This window comes from Parus major, chromosome 7 (assembly GCF_001522545.3).
Source record: "Parus major isolate Abel chromosome 7, Parus_major1.1, whole genome shotgun sequence".
In the NCBI taxonomy this organism is placed as follows: Eukaryota; Metazoa; Chordata; class Aves; order Passeriformes; family Paridae; genus Parus; species Parus major.
Window position 1 is genome coordinate 21,117,996 of NC_031776.1, and position 22,693 is coordinate 21,140,688.

Here is a 22,693-nt window from a genome sequence, read left to right on the forward strand (position 1 = left end):
TCTCTCTGGAAAAATCAAATTCTCAAGTTTACTCTGTCTCACTCTGCTGTTCAAGGAGGAAATGTTCTAGAGAATGCATTGTGGCTCTTTTACAGAATTCTCCCATCTCTTTTTCTTTTCACCTTTTAACACTAGAAGATTATATAACTAAAATTCTTGAATACGGCAAGAAAAACAATAGGAAGAAAACAAAGTTTTTTGGATAGTCTCTCAAATTGAATGGAAATAACCAACATAGGAGCCTGCTGGCTTTCTGACTCTTCTTTTATCATCACATTTAATGGACTTACTTTCTTCTTCAGTCTTTGCTGTTCACAGCTTCTCTTTAGTAATGTCTGGAGAATGGGCTTGTAAAAGTGCATCCAATTTCCTTCTGCCCCAATGAACTGCTGTAAAAGTTGAATGATTGCTTTCTGCAGCACAAAAATTGATACTGATTTTTGATGGACAAAATTCTGAAATTCACTGTGAATTTTTTTCTTACCTGTTGTCTCAGGACTGTGGAAAACAGCCCAATAATGAAATATTAGAATATTTAAAGTGAAAAGCTGCTCATTGACATTAAAAGCTGCTTAATTAACATTAAAACTGATTTGTTATAGTTCTGTTTCCTGTATTGCCCTGCCTACTTCCATCTCCTCAGTATCCCAAGTTATCCTTAGATTAATTCTGTATCTTAAGACGTCTAAGACACGTTCTGTTCCTTTAATGGAACATCCCCAGAATGTTTCTGGCTTTCCCCTTAACCTCTTGTTTTGAATTCTGGCCTGATAGCTAGGTAAGAGACATCATATTGTGAGACAGGTTCAGGAGCTTATGTAGGTTTTTCTGATCAGCCAACTGCTGCCTAATAAGGGTTGGTTTCTTTATACCTTTCACAGAGCGGTAACAAAGCTTGTTCTTGTTTATAAAAATGAAAAAAACCCCAACCACCAGTACCTTAATATGTATTTTTCAGTCAATTTGGTTGAACTTAGCTCAAAAATTTAAAAATTATCAGAAATAGGCCAGGAACCCACTTTTTCCTTTTTTATTTGGAGACGAGAATTTAAAAAAACAGCACAGCAATGTCTCCTAAAGTGAGATAAATGAACACATTTGAAGTATATGAGCAGAGTACTCAGAATTTTTTTTAAAAATTGCTGTTTGCACAGTTGTGTGCGTGTGTATGTCTGATGCAAATGTTCCCAGATACCAATTATGTGGTAACCATACCCAAAGTTGAGAGAGAGAGGTTGTGTTCTGCAAGTCCAGATGTCACCAAACTCTCAAAGCAGTGCATGCAGTTGTACAGCACCACATGTTTTCCAGTGTGCAGTTTTAATTAAGTGAAGTCAGGATGAAGGTCCAAACCCTGTTCTCCTTAATAATGAAAATAACCACATTATTTTTGTTCTGAATTTTCTGGATGCAGTCAATTAACATGACACTGTAAACATCAGAATTATTTTGATTAGGTTGTGCCTTACATGGTTTGAAATTGTGTGTTCAATATTATCTATGCCTTGTTCTTTAAATTTAGCCAATTAATGAGATTTTGTCATCATTAAAACAAGAAGCAAAGGATTTGTGTGAAGGCAAAATATTTTATTTATATATACACAAACATATACATTCATGAGAAAAGTTGAAGGCCTCTCTTGGTTCTAACTAAGACTTAAAAAGCAAATTATTCCATGGGAAAAACTATTAGGTCCTATTATATTTTATATAAACTTTGGCATGTTGGTGTGGGTTAATAGCAGAAAGCTTTAAAACAAACTAAAACACATTTGAAGGATGACTATGTTCTATGTGTTTGTGAGACACTGGAGAGAATAAAGGAGTGAATTGACAAAGGTGTTGCAATCTGGAAAAAGGCATCACAAATGACATTCCAAACAAGCAGGGAGATGGTAACCCATCTGAATGTAAATACTTCTTAATGAATATCCTACAAACGGATTTTCCTGTCTGTGTCCGATTGAATTGATATTTTAGTCAAGCTAGTTCTCCTTGTGCTTTAGTCGACTTCAGGTGAGGATTTGTATCGTTCTGCCTTTGGAACACTGGTATTTCAGGGAAAATTGCCCTTCTCAAAGATCTGACTTTTTAAGGTTCTGTGAATATAAATGGGTACATTTTCCAGTTCCTGCTGAAAACCAGAACGCGTGGATCCTTTCATATCCCTGCTTTCCTCTAAGTTGTGTGCGATATTGTTTTGATAATGGAACAGAACGGAAGAATTAGCGTCTAAATCTAAACGTACATTTTTTTTTTTTTTTGTCGGAATGCCTTGGCGCTGCCTGGAAAGCCGCGGAGGAGCTGGCTGTGGGAAAGGAAGGAAGGAGGGATGGAGGGATGGAGGGAGGGAGGCGCAGCCGGGCGCGGGGCTGTGGCGCGCCCCTCGCGCCGGGCTCCGCGCGCGGCTCGAGCGGCGCCGCTTGAGGCTCCGTCGGCAGCGCCCGCCGAGCCAGCGCCGGGAGCCGGCGGAGCGGAGCGCCGAGTTCCCGCTGCCACGGGAATTACTGACCCAGGCAATGGAGAGGGATCAGGACGGGAGCCCTCGCGGCCGCAGGAAAAGACGGCAGAAGTGGCGGTGGTCGGAGGCAGGCTCCCGCCGCATGGCAGGCGCCGCACAAACCGCGCCACGCAAATCCCTTCCTGAGGCGCCTGCTTCTAGAGAGGAGTAAACTTTCTGGCCTGCCTTCGTGGAGAATCCTAATCCTAAAGATGTTGAGATATTTAATCGTGAAAATAAGACTATTAAGAATTCACAGATTATCGAAAACATCAGTTAATCACCCCACGCCTGTCCTAGAAGAGACAGACAGACGTTGGGGAAAGCGCTGGGGACGGGCTGGTGCGAAATGCAGCAGCCTTGCAAAGTCTTTCCAGCTCCAGCCTGCTATTACAAGAAAAGGATCATGTGAGGATCCTTTGAAAGGCAATGTTCTGACTTAAGCAAGCCACTGCATTAATTGGGAGTCTTGTATTCATACATGCTGGGCTAAATAAAGCAAGCTGGTTTGCTGCGGCAGCCTGGGGAAAATATATAAAACTAATCCTTCAATTACTTTGTCGCTGATTAGAGTATCCGTAACAAATGTAAGAGTCCCGTGTAGCACGGAACATCTTTTCAGGGAATGGGACAAGCGTCCTAAACAAAAACCAAAACTACCTAACTTTTTGGGATGTTTTTTTTGACATTTGGTGGGGGGCGGAGGGAAGCGTGAATCGCCACGATTCCCTGCTTTCGAGAGTTGTATCTACAAGGTATTCCCCTTTTCTTTTTAAATCCCCTGAAGTTAACTTTCATGATGGAGAAAAACTCGGCAGGACAACAAAGCTTTGATCTTTGTGTGAAGAAAGAAAGTAATAGAGTGAAAGTCTCTCCAGAGGGTAATTATTCTTTGGCCGCTCAGGCAAGAAGTTCTCTGTCACTCTTAAGGTTAATATTAAGGTAGCTCTGATATACTTTCCCATATTAAAATAAAAAAAAAAAAAAAAAAACAACAAACCAACCCTCCCCAGAATGTTATACTATTAATTGCCAATTTGCATATGTGTGCAGCTGCTGTTTTGGCTCCGATCTTCCATCCGATAAGCTTGCTGGAGGTATCACAGAGCACTTGGCAGCTTTCCTATTTGAAAAGAAAGCCTTCCTAACTACAGAACAGCTGATAGTCTATCAGTGATAGACCCTGATGGCGTGAATTACAATTACACTACTTTTCACACTAAATCTGGGTGATAGCTACTTGGAAAGAAGTTTCATCATTTTTTACCACAAACTGGAAAAAGAATTACATGGTCATGCTGTGCTTTTAAAGGCAGTTTGGTTCACTTTTGTCTATTTAACACCTAATTCCGAGGAGTCCATAGGCATCTGGAGATCTGAACGTCGCGTAATGAATTCACTGTTTAGATGGGAGATTTTATAAATCTACCTCAAATTACATTTATTAACAAGGAGAGCAGGAAGTGTTAGAGTTGTTAGACGCTTCATTTATTAAATAATTTGTGGATATTTTCAGTTGTCATATCTAGAGTCATGGGGGTTTACTTATTTTTTAATTAGCAATTCCAAAACAATGCTACCACAATTTAACAATTCATCACATAATCTGGGGCTGTTCAGTTCAGCCACTAATGCTAGATAATTCAGATTGTTATTTTGATCTGTTGATAACTCATTTTGTTGTGATAAGAGAACTGCTGCCTTGAAATTAAATGGCATGTTTTCCTACGGACCTTGTTGCGACCTAGAAACTAACTATATAATCTTTGTCTACCTATTTCTTAACATTATGCCTGGTACAGCAAAGCAATAGTAATTTTAAAATGTCACTTATTTGTTTTCTCACTTCATGATTGGTCTTTATTTTGCATTAATGTGTTTTCATATACCACTGCGGAGGAGGAGGTGGGGAGAAATGCAAGCGTCAAAGTAAATTTAATTGTACAAGTATGTAACCCACATTGATGCCAAGGTCATGATGTCTAAACTTTTTCCTTTATATGTCAGAAAGTTAATTTGGTGAGGTGCTACCCTGATAGTTAAATGTAGCTGCTTTAATATCTTATAAAGGCATGGTGGAAAGCCTGACTCCTGACGTAGCTAACCTAACAGAAAATAGACTTTGTTTTCCTTTTTTTAGTTGCTTGCTTTATTAGATTTCTCACTCTCACAGATTATCCAAAAACTACCCATTGATTGATCGCCCGTAGAGCTGCATTTGGTGTAAAGAAAAACTTCACAGCTTTATTGGCTCCCAGGAGACAAAACAAACATAACAAGATATTCGTATTAATACAAACAATGCAACAAATGAGAAAACCATCACATTTAAATAAGATGGTAAAATCAGTCCAGTGTACATCCCAGCCTCTGATATAGCAGACATGGCAACTATTCACCAGTCCTCTCAGGCATGGGTCCCTCTGGGAGTTATGTTATTGCTCACAGCATCTCATCACCTCAAACAGTTAACCTCTGAAAATGCAACCAAGTAAAACTTTCAGAACCCAGTTGAATGGAATTTCACTTCAGCTTTGGAACTGTAAATATAAAGGTTGAGTTTAGTCTGTTTCTTTAAAAATATTTTGAAAAAGTTTTTTTTTGGGGGGGGGGTTGTGCATGCTTGGACCTGGAAGCTGTTGCTTATTTTTTTTGAGGGCATCACATATCTGATCTTAATAAGGCATTTATTTTGGGAAGAGAAAGCGTGAAGATTTGAACTTTCTGCCATTTATTCCGAAGACAAAGAAAGGGATGTGTCCCTTTAGCCTAGGCTAAAAAAAAAATCCCAATGAATGGTTTTATTTTTAAAGAAAGAAACTTTCCCTCCCAGCACAAATACACCCACTCATGCCGCAAATATTTTATTTAAAAGAAAGCTAATGCCCTCTTAGCTTCATCTCAGAAAGGAAAGGTAACAGTTTTGAGGAAAGCAAGCTGGCAAGTCCACTCTCTGTGTTATTTCCTCCAAAGTCTTCATCAAAAGATGCAACCAGCTTGTTACATAGTACCATTTTCTTTACCACATTTTCTTATAATAACCATTTTAATAGAAAAGTCATTTAGGCCCTGTGAGAAATACGGACTTTCTGAAATGCCCTGGGCGTCTTAGCATCCTTATCATCTTGCTATGCAAAGGCTAAGAAAATGCTGTTCTGCCATTTTAGTCATAGCCTTTTCTGGTGATCTCTATGATGGGCTACTAAATCAAAGTGAAGCTGGACTTGGTGGCCATGTGATGATTCCTTTGAGGCCCATAAGAGATCTGACAGGTCTGAGAATCACACCATTTTCCAGGTCTTGCATCCATTCTCTACTGGATGCTGAAGTCGAAAAAGGCTGAGGGGACTGCTTTGTCTTTCTGTGTTTGTAGTGTCCAGTGGGCCTTTCTTGGCATTCCTGCTGTTCTACATGAAAGAAAAAACAAGACTAACTTATAAATTGTTGCTGCAGTTACACTTGTGGCATTTCAATGGGCTTGTGATCTCACATGCATGACTACGGTCTCTCTGCCAGTGTCATCTATGTTGGTCTTTTTGCGCACTTGGCCATCGATCACCCCACATGGTCACAACGACAGAGCTTTGCATGGAACATCAGGTGCTCAAGGTACACAGTATTTGGTTGTCTGTGTGGGTATCGCTTAGATCACCTCTTCTGTGGGTAGGTCAGTGAGACACATAAAGGAGCAACATGCACATGCTTAAATAATAAAATTTAAAAAGTAGATCTAAACTAACTTCAAAAGAATTTGTGAAGCATAAGCATTTTCTTCTCCTAGAAGAGGCATTCACAGGTTACTACATACCTTCAAAGAGTTGCACTTGAAGTCATGGCATATAATGCCAAGTTATCACTACACAAAGTAAATTTTAAAATGACAACTTAATTTCTTGCTAAGGTGTAGGAAGACATTTCATAACCAACTGATATAACATTTCATATTACTTTCCAGCCACGTATTCTTCTCAGTATTACTTGCCTGAAATGCCTGGGTGTGTACACAGAATTATATGGAATAAAAACTTTGGAAAAATGCAAGAAGTAGTGTGCCGAAAGAAATTTCAGAAATTATACATAGGAATGAGAGGAAGTATGTTAGAACTAATGGTAGAAGTATGGAAGCAAGTAAACTAAAGGTAGGAGTAAACCTGCTGTTCCTCTTCCCTGGGCAGAAGGAGGTCTAAACCTAGCAGCTTTATTCTGGAAGATTTTTATCATTCTTTGAATACTTAGGGACACTAAACTCCCTGAATAAAGAAATCAGATGAATCCTTTCTAATTAGGGATATTCCTGTTGCTGCTGTCTTGTATCACTTGAGGCAACTGGGAATCTATAAGTAACAAGCTTATCTGATCTGTATTAACTGCAGTTAAATGGACACATGGATAAGAACTCTATTAAAAAATCAGTGTATGCGATTTTGGCTGCTGAGTCTCTGTGGGCTTTCACATCTCGGATGGCATGGAGCCCGAGGTTTCTCTCCCGTGATCCTATTGAGCTTGGACGTGGCTTTTTCTACGCCCCCACCCTTATGTCCAGAGTTATGTACGTTTCCACATATTAAAAATGCACTCTATACTGCTCAGATTTACAACACTAAGCCTCTCCAGACATATCCATGTGCACTATGACTATAGACCGTTGTCTGTGTGCACTCTGAACGGTACCGTTCCAGCCACCTAGTTCCTCTGGGCTGGTTCTATACTGGCAGAGAACTTGTATAAAACTACAGTGACATTTTTTCCTGCTTACTTCATGTTCTGTACCTCCTCCTACAATTACTGTAGTCCCTTTAACCCCACAGAAACCTCCAACACTTGACTATTTATAAATTGGTAGGTCAGATGGCCTTTCACCTGGTTGTCACCACTGGAAAAAGTGCTAATGGACATTTGTAGATAGGATTGTCACCTGACCAGAGGCTCAGTTTCTGCTGTACAGGCATGGGCTTGTCACACCAAGCCTCTGCTCCACACTCTGTCTGTCCATATACTCTTTTGCATGCACACTGACCCCAGGAATACTTTCTGTGTTTTTTCAGGGCAGCTGTTATAAGCAGATATTCTTACTAGAACATCTTATAGTCCATAAGATCAAGGACTTGTTTCATTCTGTTAGCCCGTGTATGTGGAGTAACCAATGTACAGGAGGCTTGTGATGGTGAGAAGGGCAGCTGATCAATTAAACAAACATACAAACAAACAAACAAACAAAATCTCCCAACAAACTACAACCCTCCCCAAAAAGAAAAAAAGCCCAAACCAAAAAACAAACCCCAACCATTATTTGTCACTCCTTTGCTGGCAGTCAGTTATAAAGAAGAAACTTCGAAAGACTGCATGTCAGCAAGGATAGGAGGGGCAGCAGTGCAGATGTACTGCCTGGGTTCATCCATCATTACCTAGCAAATGAGCCGACTAGCTTGTGGGCAGGTACAGAAGCCCTGGCAGGCAAGCAAGAGAAGAGATTATTTTTGCATATCTTCTGTGAATCTCCAGGGAATTCAGTGTCGTTCCTTATCTCAAAAGCTTGTAATTAAGAGGATGGCATCTTTGGGCTGGAGAATTCCAGAGAAAATCATTTTCACAGCACCTAGAGGGCTCGATGTTGTGCTTGATGACAGATGGGAAACCTTTATGAAGGCTCCATAACCTCTTGCCCTCAGAGACTGTACTTTTGACACTGCAGAAATTGGGAGGATATAGATGTTTTTACTCGGGTGATAGTGTGGTGATTTTTTAAAACGACGAGTAATTTATTAAAGTATTTTAATGAACTATACAAACAGCGAAAACCTGACAAAGCTTGTGTCATTGCTGAGAGCGAAAACATAACTATTAACTATAGAGTGTTTTGCTTATGGAGACTTTTCTATTGCACGCAAATAAGATATAGGAAAAGACTAGCAGATAGAATTTCATGTTTCATCTTTCAGATCATGACCTCAGGAGTGTCATGCCGCTTCCATTAATCCTTTTCTCAACTTAAAGATCCCTGTGAATATGAATAAAGTTGTATTTTAAAAACGAAAGAAAGAGAGAAAGAGAAAACAAGACTCATTCACATTCCGAGTCTGCTTTCTGTCTCACACGTATTACATTTCACAAAACAGATAGAAACAATAGAGCTTATTAAGAAAAACTTGTTTTGAATGGCAAATTAAGCATAATGAAAATACACACGTTTTTACAAGTAGTTATTTTTTACACCAATTGAATATTTTAAACCTTTTTAAACTATATACTTGTCTCTGAAAAACGTTTTTCATTTAGCTCATTTGCACCATATCACCCTGCTATATATTTTTATTTAAAATTTTAATTCAGTCAGTTCAGCAACCTGGATAAGCACAGCACCTTGTCTTTGGCCAGGCAGTAACCAATAGGGATGCCCTACCCTGGATATTTATGAGCAATATCAGTGTTGATTTCCAGGCTGAACAGGCTGCATGCATGGATTGCTCCACACTATGGCATCTTAGGCAGGATAAAATTTATTATATTAGAGCAGATATCTCGGCATTCATCTTTGATCCAAATTCCTTTTTAGTGCAGCGTAAATTATCAAAATAGATATAATAGTTTGTTTCCAGCTTGAAAAATTATATTGAAGTCAAGAAACAATCCAAGAATCTTTTAATGAAAAGTAAACTTGACCTAATGAAAACTTATTTCTGCCTTTTATCCTTATGTACAAATGTATTGATTTGGCACGGCCTACTTTTTGGTAGCAGGGGGCCACAAACAAACCATGACAACAGTTAAAAAAAATACAGATAACAGCAAAGGCAAGTTTTTATCTCCATCCCCCCTATCTCTAAATTCAGATGCACATAAAAAAGAGTACAGAATTTATCTCGAATTTTGCTGTATACTGTAAATGTCTTCCTAATATGCACAAATCTGTGTATCTAGTATATAAAATCTCTTAAAACATAAAGGACTAAAATGCAGAGCATTAAGGTGGACTTCATTTTTCTATTTCTTAGGTATTACAGCGATCTGGGAATTTATTTTTACAGCCTGAGATGTCAGTATGCCACAGAAGCATGAAAATCTCACCATCTGTATGCTCATGGACAATCTCATCAAGTACACTCAACGACAGACTTAGAATAACAAAATTTAAACGCTATTACTACCGCCTAGCTGTACATGCACTCAAATCTATTTTAAATAGCATTCAACCTGAGTTATCATGCTGCTTACCTCAGGCCTAAACCAGTTTATTCCCTTTTAGTGTTTTCTTTCCCATGAATCCTGCTGTAAACCAGGCACATGCTATTTGAAATAACATTTGTTTAATTAAATGTGAGGTTACACACAGACTTACATCATTTAATTTGGCCAAGTTCTGATCCATAACCCAGTGAAGGTTCAGGAGTCGAGCAACAGCTTCACCTGGCAGTTTACCTAATGTGCTGGGCAATGTCCTTCTGGATATGTGTTTCTTGTCAGTGCCAGAAAGCAAGGATATGTTTTAGTTGGAACTCTGTTATAACAGACACTACATAGTTTAGATTAACTCCTTTCAGTAGTACAGCATCAATGTGTTATTGCCTTAACATAAAACATACAGATTATGTAAATCTGTAATAAATACTATTTTGAAGTGTATAGTAATCAAAAATCTTTCAGGGCAGGATGGAATGGAAACTGAGAAATATTGGAGAGTAAACATTCCAACGCTCATTCCTCTGCTTCTCCCTGGCAGAGCGGAGCACTTACTGTGGCTGGGCTGCTAATGCTCCAGCCTGGGGGTTTGCCCTGTGAGTCCTGCGGAGCATGGACTTCCTGGGAAAGCTGGGGCCAAAGAGATCCCTCAGAAATAATTTCTGCTGTCTCTGTAGACCCTGTTGCACTGTTTGTGAAAGGGAATGGTCGTTCCTGGTCTGAGAGAAGGCCAGGCCTTTTAGTATCTCTTCACAAGGCACACACTGTGTACACGCAGAGTCATTCAGGCTTGCAAGGCCAAGCAATCCGAGAGGCAAAAAGCAGTGGTGAAGAGAGGCCGTACCATTTGCTTACTGCATGTCTTAGCATTCCGGTCTCTAGTTCCCGTGCAGAGCTGAGAGGGCAGTGGAGCCCCTGGAGTCCATCAGTAATTGGCACGGTTCTGCATTTCCCCCACCTCGGCGGCCTGGTCTGGGGTGCGGCAATAGATTGTCTCTCACTGGGCAACCTGCTGCTGCGCTGCCCGCTTTGGCCTGGCCTCCGGCGGCGGCGGCGCGGGCAGGTCAGCCCGGGGAACCCGCAGGACTCGTACGAGGAGCTCCTCGCCTCTGCCCCTCGCGGGGAGAGCACTGCCGGGCTCCTGCCAGCCCGGGCGCCAAGGGCGAGCTCTGAAATCTACCACTGATACCCAGCAGCCTGCCAGGTCCCCCGGGTGCCGCCAGCCCCGCTGCGCGGTCCCGCTGGAACTCTCTCTGGGTTACCACCTATGCCGGGTGCGGTGCCGCCTGCTGCGGAGGGGCCGGGTAGCGTTGGGTTTGCCATGCGGCCAGCGAGAAGGAGGGATCGCGGCAGGCAGGCAGGCGGAGGGAAGGAAGGAAGGAGGCCGGGCTGATTAGCATGCAGCAGCGCTCGCAAGCCCGGCTCCATTGTTTTAACACCTCCCCTCTCCTCCGCGCCAATCTGTCACCGTTCAGCAGGCGAACGCTGCTGCCTCGAATGCTGCTCTTCTCAAATGAGACGGATAATTAGCTGCCCCGCACGAATGGCGCACTCTTCTCACCCCTGATTGCTATCACCTTCTTGCTCCTGGCAGTTTTGACACCTCGTAATCAGCCTGCTGCTTTTTCTCTTTTCTTTCCCTATTTCTGATTTTTTTTTCTCCCCCTTCCTTCTTTTTTTTTTTTCCCTTTTTTTTTTTTTTTTTTTTTTTTTAAATGCAATCCCAGTTGCCATTTGGATTGAGACTCCTCTGTTGAGTTAACCTTGTATGATTGCGGGGGAAAGGGGAATGTATGGTAGGGAGGAGAAGAAGTCGCCTCCTCTGAGTCTCATCTGCTGAGTGAACCATGGGTGGGGGAAGAAGCATCTCGGTTTGATCCTCCAGTGCTTTTGTTCGTAAGGGGGAACAGCCTCTCCTGAGCATCCTCTGAATTAATATTGTCTCGGATGGGGAAGGATCGTGTGTTGAGCGACTCCTCCGCTCAATTAATGGAGGAAAGATTGCATTTCTATTATCTGGTTAGATACAGCCATACAGGGAAGGGATTTTAAAAGCAAGTTCACAAGGCCAGGAAGCTCCCTCTTCCAGGCAGGGAGGGAAAGGAAGGTAACTTCCTCAGCCTCTTATAGTGAATTCACTGTTTCATGGGAGTCGGAAGAGCGATCTGATTGGAGTGCGAGATGGGAGAGGGAACTTCTTTCCTTCTGATTGTAGAGAAATAAGAAATCTCAGTTAATGCTCTGGTGATTTCTGCGAGATTTTAAAAAACAGAGGTCTCGTGGAATCTGTCATAGGAGCGTTTTCCTTTCCCCTAACAAGCAGTGACAGTCTAATTACTGGAGCTACGAGCAGATGTCGAGTTAGCCGGAGAGACAGAGGAGCTACATGTGTTCTACCCGGCCGCCGGCACTGAGCCCTCGCAGCAGGCTGAGGCAGCCGTACGGCCGCAGTGTCCCCGAGAGCGTTTGTTTCCTTGCGAGCGCTCCCGCGAACGCTGGCTGTGAGCGCGGGGGACTCACGCGTCGCGCACCGTCAGCGCGGGGCGGGGTGACAGTGAGCTCGTACGGGAACCCTGAAACTGCTCCAGCCCCGGGGCTGCCCCGGCGAGGGCTCCGCTGGCCCTGGCGGAGTAGGAATTCGGTAGAACACCTTGGCACGAGTTTGCTGCTCTTCCTGTCCTCTCAAGTTCCTTCCACCATATTTATTCTTTTTAATGACATTCTACTTCCCACTTGGATTCAACCGCCTCTGCCGGGTTGAGCTTGTGTGGAAGAGGCAGGGAAGGGGAGGAATACTGAGCCTCCTCTGGTGAGTGTAATAAAGCAGATGTCCCTGCTGGCAGCAGCAGCCGCCTTCAGGAAAACTGTATAAGGGGGACCCATTCAGGGACTGCACTCGCCTCCCACTTCGAGTCGCTCACAATTGCTTAGAGTGAGATTTATTTATTTATTATTTATTTATTTATTTAAAAACTAAACTAGTGCTCCTCGCAGCGGTCTGATCGGTGAGCCTATCTGGATGCCCTCAGGCAGCGAGTTTTAAGCACGCAGGATTAAACAGATTCCTAAAACGTCGCTCTAGGCAGGAGCCCTCACAGTGGGAGACGGATGGGTTCTGCTGGTCGACGAGACTTTGGTCAGCCGTGTTCTCCCCACCTCCTGCCGCCCTCCCTGCTGTGCCCCGGCTGCGGGGGAGCCCAGACTGCCTCCAGCAACAAAGAGCCGCAGAGTGCGGGACTGGGGCTCGGAGCAGGGCTCCCGGCTCTCCAGCTCTAGGGCTCCTGGGGAAAACGCACCCACCCGTGGGGGCGGGGGGGAGAAACAGATTACTTTATTTTCTTCAAAGGTGATTCTCAGTTTGTGCATCTCTTAATAACGCGAGCTTCTGAGCTCGAATTTCACGCTTGAGAGGACGAGTCGGTGCCGTGTGTCGGGCTGGCTGGAGATGTGCGAATCCCCTTCTCTGCTGCCAGGGCTGGAAGTTGTGCCTCTCCCGGGCACCACCCCCAGCCGTGCTCTCCGGGGAAGTGCTTCACACTCCGCACGGCGCGGCCGCGGCCGAGCATCGCCTCTTCAGCGCTGCGGACAGGCAGCGTTTAGAGCTCCGAAGAGTAACAAACTCTTCCTCCAGGTCGTGTTGCAGACGTGCACTGTACACTGCTCTTTATTACAGTACACTCTGCTGACAGCCCGTCACAAACACGACGTGTTCAAAATAGAGAAAATAATTGCAGAAAAGTCTAAAAAGTATGCAGCTGTTAATTCTTCCAGAAATTTGTCACCTCCAAACAAATCTTTAAAAAGATAAAAGTGTTGTGCTTTTCTATGAAAATATTAATGCTAATTATCAATATCAGGGCTAAACTCTATATTCAGTTCAAATGCAAAAAGCAAGCACCCTTTATCATTAATTTAAAATACTTGGCAACACCCCTATTTTTAAATTTGATATCAGTAAATCCAGAAAATGTGCAAACTTTATCAGACTTCAACGTTTCAACTAAACACAAATTTTAATTGCATTGAGAAAGTCACTAAGCATATTCAGGTTAAAAATAAAGTCACTGAGATTCAGGTGATTAGGTTTTTCCCTTTCCTTTCTAGTCTGTACCAGACTTGGGCAATCTATCATAGCAGACAAGAAGGGAAGGCAAATAATCTTTGGTATCATTAGTTTTGGGGAAAGTTTAACTTTTCTATCCTTCATATTAATATTACTTGTTCCCTGAAAGCATTTTAGTAATTATTAATGTTATAAAGGTACATGAACAAGAGAATTATTTTTTTTTAAAACATGTAACAGATACATAAAATCATTACTGTTCCATTTTGGCAAAAGGGTCATTTATGTGTTACTTTTGATTACTTGCTTTAGTAAAAAAATTATCTGGGAAAGTCAACCATTCATTTCTGTTACTAGTAAAGAAGCCTATCCTAATTCTGGCACACCTGGATTCAGCTATTATGGTAATTTTACAAGAATCTGAATTAAGTTCACTACTGTAAGTTAAATTTGGAAATTTTATAGTATAAATGAAAAATGAGGGCCTACTTCCCATGTACTTCTGAGAGAACATAATCACATCACTGGATATTGTAAAAAAAAAAAAAATGCTGGCATTATACCAATTTTTGCCAGCCAGATTAAGGCATTAATCCTGCAAGTCTACATTCATAAATACAGTCACAACTTCAGGGCTATTCAGGCAAAGATTATTTAGAAAAAGTGTTTGACATCGCTCTTAAAGTTAATAGTGAAGCGTAACAAGCAATAATGTGAATCACAGCACTGAGTGACTTAGTTTCATTTTGCCTTATCAAAAGACAATGACAAATGTGCTTATGTGACAAACAATTTCAGTCATGAGTTCTTGTTACAAGAAGTCTTAATTCTTAAACTCTTATATCTATTGAATAAAAAAATGTATAAATGTATGCAAAAACAGTGAACCATTGAATTCTCATACATTAAGACTGTACTTTAAAGTGGGAATTGAGATGCCGAAGAAAATCTTCCTTAGATGTTAGAGATGGTGGGAAAACTTCTCGACAGAATTCACATATTCCACACTGATTCGGTTCAGAGTCTGCATATGCTTGTGCCAGCAAATCATTGTCTTGAGGCTGCCAAATGGGCTAAAAGAAACAGAAAATTATTATTGCTGAGGTTTACAATGTGGTTTACACTATGCTGTAGTTTATATTTTCAAAAATACCTGCCTCTTTAAATTAGGATTCCTTTACACCTGCCTGGCCAGAGATGTTAAGTAGAGAGTTCTCATTTAAGAAAAGCAAGATAGGACCTTGGTATCTATTTATGATAAATATTGCTATGAGCAGAAGTCTGTAACATCAGTCTGGTATGTACTGAAGCTTTTTTTTGCATTTCAGTATTTTACTGTAGAAGTCATAGTACACAATAGCCATTTAGCAGAAATGAGAAAATACATTTTTACTTTAGAATAAAATGTTTCTTGTACAAAGTTAACATGATTCTATTTTATTTCAATTCTTATTGACATATAACTACTTTTCAGTTTACTTCCAAAATTATTACATCCGTGTATGTCATGTCATGTCTTAAGGCACTTAATTGCTCTGGCTGCCTTTTAGTATAATTGTGTCACAAATAATCTTGTTTGGGATTCCTCCTGCCATGACAGCATCAAACTCACTGGAACCATTTGAATATCTATCCATGAATTCAGGCAATTCTATAAACTACCTAGTATTTGGTTTATCAGCTGCACTGCTCCAGCTCCTTGAGCTAGTTAGTTTCAAGCTAGCAAGTCTGTTTATTCAGCTTTGGAATTCAAGGCACTTAAACCCAGAGTCTAAGTGTTTAGATTATTTAGAATTGTACCAACTAGGAACCAAAAAATCTTCTATCAGTTTTCGAAGTAAAGTTAAAACTTAAGTTCCATAACTTTAGCATTAGCAACACAAGATCAAATAGTTACGTTACATGGCCAGGACAATCAGGTTTTGAGTAAATTGAAAACCAAATGCATCCTGTTGTGACTACAAAATAGAAAGAATGGCAGCAAGCTGGTATGAGCTCTATGTGGGGATGGAACTTTTCTAGAAGACAGTGGGGTTTTTTTGGCTCAGTTTTTTCCTCTTGCTTCAGTCACACATGGGAAGGCAAGGAAAAATACTTTGCTAAGTCATTTCTTTGGAAGTTTTAAATTTCTTGCTACTGATACTCAAGATTTTTAATTTTCAGCTCTTCTTTAAAATTCATCATGCCAAATAGTTAGAATCTATTGTTTATTTCTCTCATAACAACCCACTGTACAACTAAGCTGGCTTTCACAGCAGTTAAACCTTCTTTTCAAACCACCCTGAACTTCTTGGGGAGTCCTGCCCATTCTGTATTTAAACAGTGTTTAGCTTATCACATAGCAATAGCAGATTTGCTGTCTTTCATTATGGTCAGCAATCCATATAATTAAATTGACTAATTAGTAATTAAGTGCAATCACACCACTTTTTTCAACTCAAAGAGTCTACTTATTGTATGTTGCTGGTGTAAATTGCATATTAAATCTATCTAGACACTGACACACTTAAACAAGTTAACACACTTAAACACACTATATAAATGTGTTTAGAATTATTTGTTTCTGATATGATTTAAAGCACCATTTGAAAAAAGATAAAATAGTATTGTAAAAACTATTTGTCATCCTGGAAACATAACAAGGGGAGGTACCCATCCAGCTACCCACACACGCAGGCACTTAACTTCCACTTCTTGAGCGCTGTGCTTATGTTTAATATCCTTGTCAGAACAGAGATCTATTTAAGCAGACATTCAATTTCAAAAACATTAATATTGAGATTAATAGACTACTGATTTGCTTTTAAAATCATGAACATACTTAGAAGTATTTTTTGGTGGAAACAACTCCCTCAAACTGCAAATACCAATAAACATGTGCATCTATATGAAAGTCTCAGCTAAATGCAGTCTGTAAAATCCTAGATTCACTAATATCCATGTTTATTTTAATCTACTGCTCTTTTCAGTCACGTTTTTTTTTTTTTTTTTAAAGTTACATTCTAAGAAAACAGTACTGAGTTTTTAGATTTAGTATCCACATAGAAGGAAAGAGCTAAATTTATTACACCAACTGAGAGCAGTTCCAAGAACTTGCTGTTGCCAAATCTATTGCATTTATGGGGTTTTCCATTTTATAAGTTAACATATGTAGTAAATACTTGAAAGTTTTATCTACACTAGGAAAAAAAAGAGGTATATAATTCTCTCCTTTTTGGCTTTTCCTTCATTTTTGGAAAGGATGATAGAAGCTGTAAGCAGCATAACCTCCCCCTAGAAAGGTGGCAAAAATACTAAGAACAAGTTTATGCATAAATTTTGCTAAGGTTAACACAGTGAAAAGGGCATGTATATAAGTAACTTTAAAAAAAATTACTATTTTAATCTACATATATATTATCTGTGACCAAATCTTTAGCACAATTTACAGTCAGAAAAAACTAGAGCTGAGTCAAATTAATTGAGAAAAATACTTAAAAATGTATTTTGGAAGCAGCTGAATAAAGGTGATGAATATTTAAATATACTATACACACAGATGTACATTTAATGGATTCTAAAGTAATATGGGCTTGTTTCAAACAAACTTCTGGATAAGAAATAACATTTTAATCAATGCAGTGCTGTTGTATGTATGACTTTCAAATACTAAACAATTCACCATTACCTTTTTCTCTGAGTGCTAGCCTTAGTGCATTTTTCTCCACAAAACAAATCATTCACATTTTAATTGCTGGGTCCAAATTAATTTCCTTATTTTGCAGAAATACCAATGGTCAAAGACTTACTGCTATTCAACCGCTATTCAACCACAGTTCTGTCCTTTTTAATCTGCATACTCCTCTACCAATTTATAACCACATACCAGCTGTTTCACTTGCTGTAATGTACAATGCAGGGTGCCATCTATTGAAAAATGAATACACAGACTAACTAGTAAAAGAATAGGCTGAAGAGGGAATACAGAAAAGGAGGACAGTAACAAGAAATTGAGTGAATTCTTTGAAGTTCCACAGGAATTCTACTAGCAGTAAAATAAATGTCTTAATTTGTTTAACTTAGTCACAACTTTAACTGAGGACCCAATGAAAAATACAATAAAAACTGTAATTAGTAAGTTGGTAAAGAATTGAGGTCTCCTACATTACAAATAGATATCTAAAATAGCTTCTGAAAAAACTCAAGCTTATAGCAGCAATCTTTCAATACTTTAAAATTTTCATTCAAAAGTGGTTTGCAATAGAAAATTAAAGTAGACTGGGTAAATTTTAGAAGAAAACATCAAAGCTATCATGTCCTTCAACACTTTCCAAATGCTGGCTTTTCAGGTCATGCAGTGACCAAATGGAGAAGTAAAGCTCTTCTGCTGCATGTACCTTGCCATTAAGAAAGAACATAAAACTTCATCCATGTAAATAGTAAAAATTCCACCCTCAGAGAATTCCTAATTATCATATTTGCTTATTCTTGAGAATCTGTCATTTCACAAGGTACCAGAAAAAACACAGAAATAAAAAAACCCCAAACACAAAGTCAATCTATAAAGCTCCATAATTTTGCCAGCTTTTAGCTGAGACAGGATGTTACACAAAAGAAGCAAAGTATTCAAAGACATGAGTGTCAGAACATGCCAATGTATTTTTCTGCATTACAGCTACTGGGACTTGTTTTCCATGGACTTCAGGCTATAACTGAAATTTAAGCCTAAATTACATACATAAACCTAAGAAATAGTATTTTAGCAAACTTTCTTTCTTTTGAAAAAATAATTATGTTTTTTTTCCTACAATGACAAAAATTTAAGTTTTTTAGAGCAGAGGAATAGGGTTGCTACCTCAGACTGAGACAAAAAGCTACTTTTTTCATAGTGGAAGTATTCATCTGTTTAGCTTTTTAACTGGTTAATTTTTCCTATTCTCTGCTGTACATGAAAAACAATTAAAACAAATGTGTGCCCTATACGAATGAGATCAAGGGTAGAAAGAAAGCAATCTAGGGGACAATTTAGGACTAATGACAGCTTTGAAATAGATATGGAAGCAATTAATATCTAAATGAACTGAAATTTGTAAAAGCATCTAGGGCTTACGTCTGCTTATATTCCTGACTTTTCACTGGAAAAGCATCTTGAACACATTCTGCAGTATTAGGAAGAAGAAATGACAAGAGAGATTGTCTTAAAAAAAGACTGATGAGGTTTCTTAGAGAATATATTAATCTAGTCTCAAAGATCTTTGCAAAATGTGTGTCTGAATCATTACAGTTTTTTGAAATGTAGAATATTTATAGAAAGATACCTGATGAGGACCTCTGACAGTTGTTCCAGCAGCTTCTAAAGAAAAAATTACTTCAGGTACACCTTGGATTGTGTGCTTAGGTACAAATGTGAAACCACTGTCTGTTGTTTTTAAACCTGGTTTGTCACAGATCTTTTCTATGGGCATCTTTGCATGATCTGAGGGGTTTGTTTTGTCAACAGTAGTCAAGCTTTGTAAAGCTGAGGTCATGAGATCAATGCCATGAGCTTCAAATGAGTTAGGTTCCAATTTACTGAGGTTAACAGCACGGTCTCTGTGCTCCAGGTTAAAATGATGATCTTGAAGCATGTTTTCAGATATACCAGTACAAGGAACTGTTGGTTTTTCCTGAGTGCTCTGCAAGAAAGCAGAGTCATTGTCTGTAGGTGGAAACTTGACATTAAATTTAGAAAGTGATTCTACAGAGTTGTTGTCCTCATCTTGGCCCACTCCTCTTGGTGTGATAGATGTGATGCATGATGCACCTCTATTTATATCCTCTATAACCCGAGGCTTAAAAAGCTCTTCTGCTTGTTCATCAGTTTTATCAGTGCACTGTATCGGCATGGAAAACTGTATTTCTGTGAAGAAAGAATGAAGAAAATATTAAATAGTCCATTGAAATATAGTTATTAAAAATGTGGTGCTGGGGTATTTTTTTTGGTCTTCCTTCCCTGCTTTTTCAATTGTTTATTTTCTCTTTAAAATCAGATTGAGATCAGATGAGATTTGAGTAGTTCTCTTTCACAAACATTACTTCTGACACAAAAACTATCAGAACAGAAATAAAAGGAAATACTCTCTTCCAGTAATTATATTTCTCTTTGATTTCTGGCTATAAACATTTTCATTTTATTGAAAATTATGTTGTCCCATACTCTTAACACATACTTGCATATTTACTGAAGTGTTCTGGCAGAAATAGAAGCTGGAACCCAAACCATTTCACACAGTGCCAAGAACATGCTAGGCACCATGAGCACAATTTTAGAAGGTATTCAGGTACCCAACTCCCACTGGTTTCCAAATTAGTTAAATATTTAAACTGAGTAACTATTCAGAAATGGGATCATGTTTTCCCTTTGTTTGGAGAATTTACCCTTAATTTTTGGCATTATATTAATAAAAATGGTAATGGTTACTCCTTTCCAGGAGTAACTTTAGTATAGAATAACTTAGATATAACTATAGAAATAACTAACTTTAGTTTAGAATAACTTTAGTAAAAACTGATTGTACAGCAGCCTTCTGACAGTGGAATACAGAAGTAACAAATCAAATGTTAAATCTAGATAGCTTTTGTCATGTACACCTTTATACACCGTTGACTTAAGCACCTCTTTTATCATCTATATGGCTTACATCATGTATGGCTTTTCATACAGACGAGTTAGGCACTTTGTTGGGAAATCAAAACCATTCTTGTAAAGTAAGTTGCCAAACACACTTCCTAGTTCCCACCCCCAAATAATGAAATTATTAGCATACAATCAGACTATCACAGTACAGTTCAGACAGAGCAATTTGAAGCAACAACATATATGTCAGCATTTCATGTAACAAAACTTCAGTAATGGATGACCTAAATTAAAATCAAGTGCTTAAATCAGCATCTTTCACTTCAACTGTGTGCATTTGGCAGGTGTTCATCAAAATCACTTAAGAGTCTGATCATACTGTTAAGAAAAGTTAGTAGAGAATACCCATAGTAGCTTATATTGTATTAAAGGTAAGCATTAGCAGAACTGGACATTCAGGATCTCTCACAGTCTCAACAAAAATCAAGCCTTCCCTTTGTTTTCAGGAAGTGTTGGATTAAGCTTTTGTCCCATATAAGAAAACAGTATTTAAAAGTCTGCACAGGAAAGTCTAAAAAATAAGTCCTCTGAGTCTCCTCAGTCCTGCAGTTTTCCTCTAACAGATATGGGGCTAGAGGCATTCATAGCAGACATCTTTTGAACTGACAGCTAAATTAAAAGCAAGCAAGTGCTGTCATTCACACAGTATGATGGGATATCACATGTAGTAAGTGCCTGCCTCTCACTCCAAGGGACAAAACAATTACAAGAGCCATTGATGTGATGACTGTCTTTTATAGCATGTGATTTGGAGCATTCGTCATAGAATGCCAAAACTGGCGGTGCGTTTTCTTGGTGAAATACTGAGCACCATGTGAACAGACTTGAAAAAGGCAGATGGTAAACAGTGGAAGTACTTCTATGTATGTGTAATTTGCAGTATTTTCAAATATAAAGCAAAGCTTTCAAACAGTTGAATCACAATAAGAGCTTAAGTATGATATTACCAGTTTCAGGTTCTGGCTTTATCTTAAATATACTCAGTTGGTCTGTTTGTTCTCTGGCTAGCATACATATTCGATGACACTCTTCTTTCATGTCCTGGAAAATAGTCTCCAGATTCTCTCTGGAAGATCAAAATTGTAAATTAAAGAGTCAACAAATTCAGCTTGCTGTGACCTTTAATCTAGTCATACGCACAAACCAGAGAAAAACAATAGTATAAGCTACTTTTCTTGGATATCTTGTTCCTCAACATATGTATACATATTTTTATTTTCCTCAGTAAAGGCAAGCAGAAAAAGGAAAAGGAAATTTTGTCAAAGAGTTGTTTAGTCATATCACATACATCTATATTTGAATATAGGAACTGACCCTGCAAGGACCACCCCCAAAAATCCAGCCTTTCAGTTCTTTCAGTCTTTCAGGTATTTTGTGGAAGAGTTTTACCTTTTCCAAGGGTGGTACTGTTTCCACCTTAATTCTAGGGAAAATAAGATTCTGCCACTGTGAACATTAATTGTTTTTTGTTGTTGCCAGTACACTTCAGACTGCAGAAGAAGGAACACAAAAGCATTTGTTATGGCTCTTTCCTTCTCTGTCAATCTGGCATTTTGGGGAGGAGTTTGGGAACTCATTCCCTCTGGTTTCATACAATATCATATGGTTTTTCTTTTTATTCTGAGGGATTTGTTGTATTATATCTTTTCTAGAGTATCATATGGGAATCAGATATTTAGTTATCTGCACTGAGAATGGTAAAAATAGCTCATGCTGGTGTGAGTTTATTTGTCCAAAGGCACTTTTTTTAAGCTACTGATGCATCTATAAAATTCCACTGTGAAATTTCGATAAACTTGCTGAGTAATTTATATTTTTAAGCACAATATAATGGATTTTATAAAATGAAATTCAAAGATGAAAAAGTGAAGTTGTATTTGTGTTCTCTTTTGCATCTTTACATCAAAAGATCTCAAAAGGGATTTTTTTTAATCCAGTGAATTGTTTTCCTTTTTTATTGCTTATTCATATAGCAATCAGACTGTGTTCCTGCTTCTGTCACGTTTCTCCTTTTGAAGACACAAATGTCCATTTGTATCTATTTGAAAAAAATCTACAGAAGTATTTAAAATTGATACTGTTAACACATTCTGATGATTTTCCAGATGTTTTGATAAAGAAGAAATAAACAAATTTGAAGTTTCTAATCAGAACTTTAAAATATAGCTATGATTAGAAGAAGCAGTCTGAATATTTTAGACATTTGTGATAGTATAATCTCACTGGTGTATGATTACCAGTAATCTTACCAGTCACATACCTCTTTCCAAGAAAACAGTAAGGAAGCTATTTGAGAGCA

General features: G+C 39.0%; 1 protein-coding gene across 3 annotated transcripts in view; it reads right to left on the reverse strand.

The window, feature by feature from the left end:
* Positions 1-12,613: 12,613 nt before the first annotated feature.
* Positions 12,614-22,693, reverse strand: part of TANK (TRAF family member associated NFKB activator) — a 28,764-nt gene continuing 18,684 nt past the window's right edge. For all 3 annotated transcript variants that reach the window (XM_015635290.3, XM_015635289.3, XM_015635292.3), the window contains 3 exons: positions 21,342-21,460; positions 19,037-19,617; positions 12,614-14,812 (listed from right to left, as the gene is read on the reverse strand). In XM_015635290.3, the coding sequence (XP_015490776.1) occupies positions 14,645-14,812; positions 19,037-19,617; positions 21,342-21,460 (868 nt within the window). In that variant the 3' untranslated portion in view covers positions 12,614-14,644. The remainder of the gene's footprint in view (positions 14,813-19,036; positions 19,618-21,341; positions 21,461-22,693) is intronic.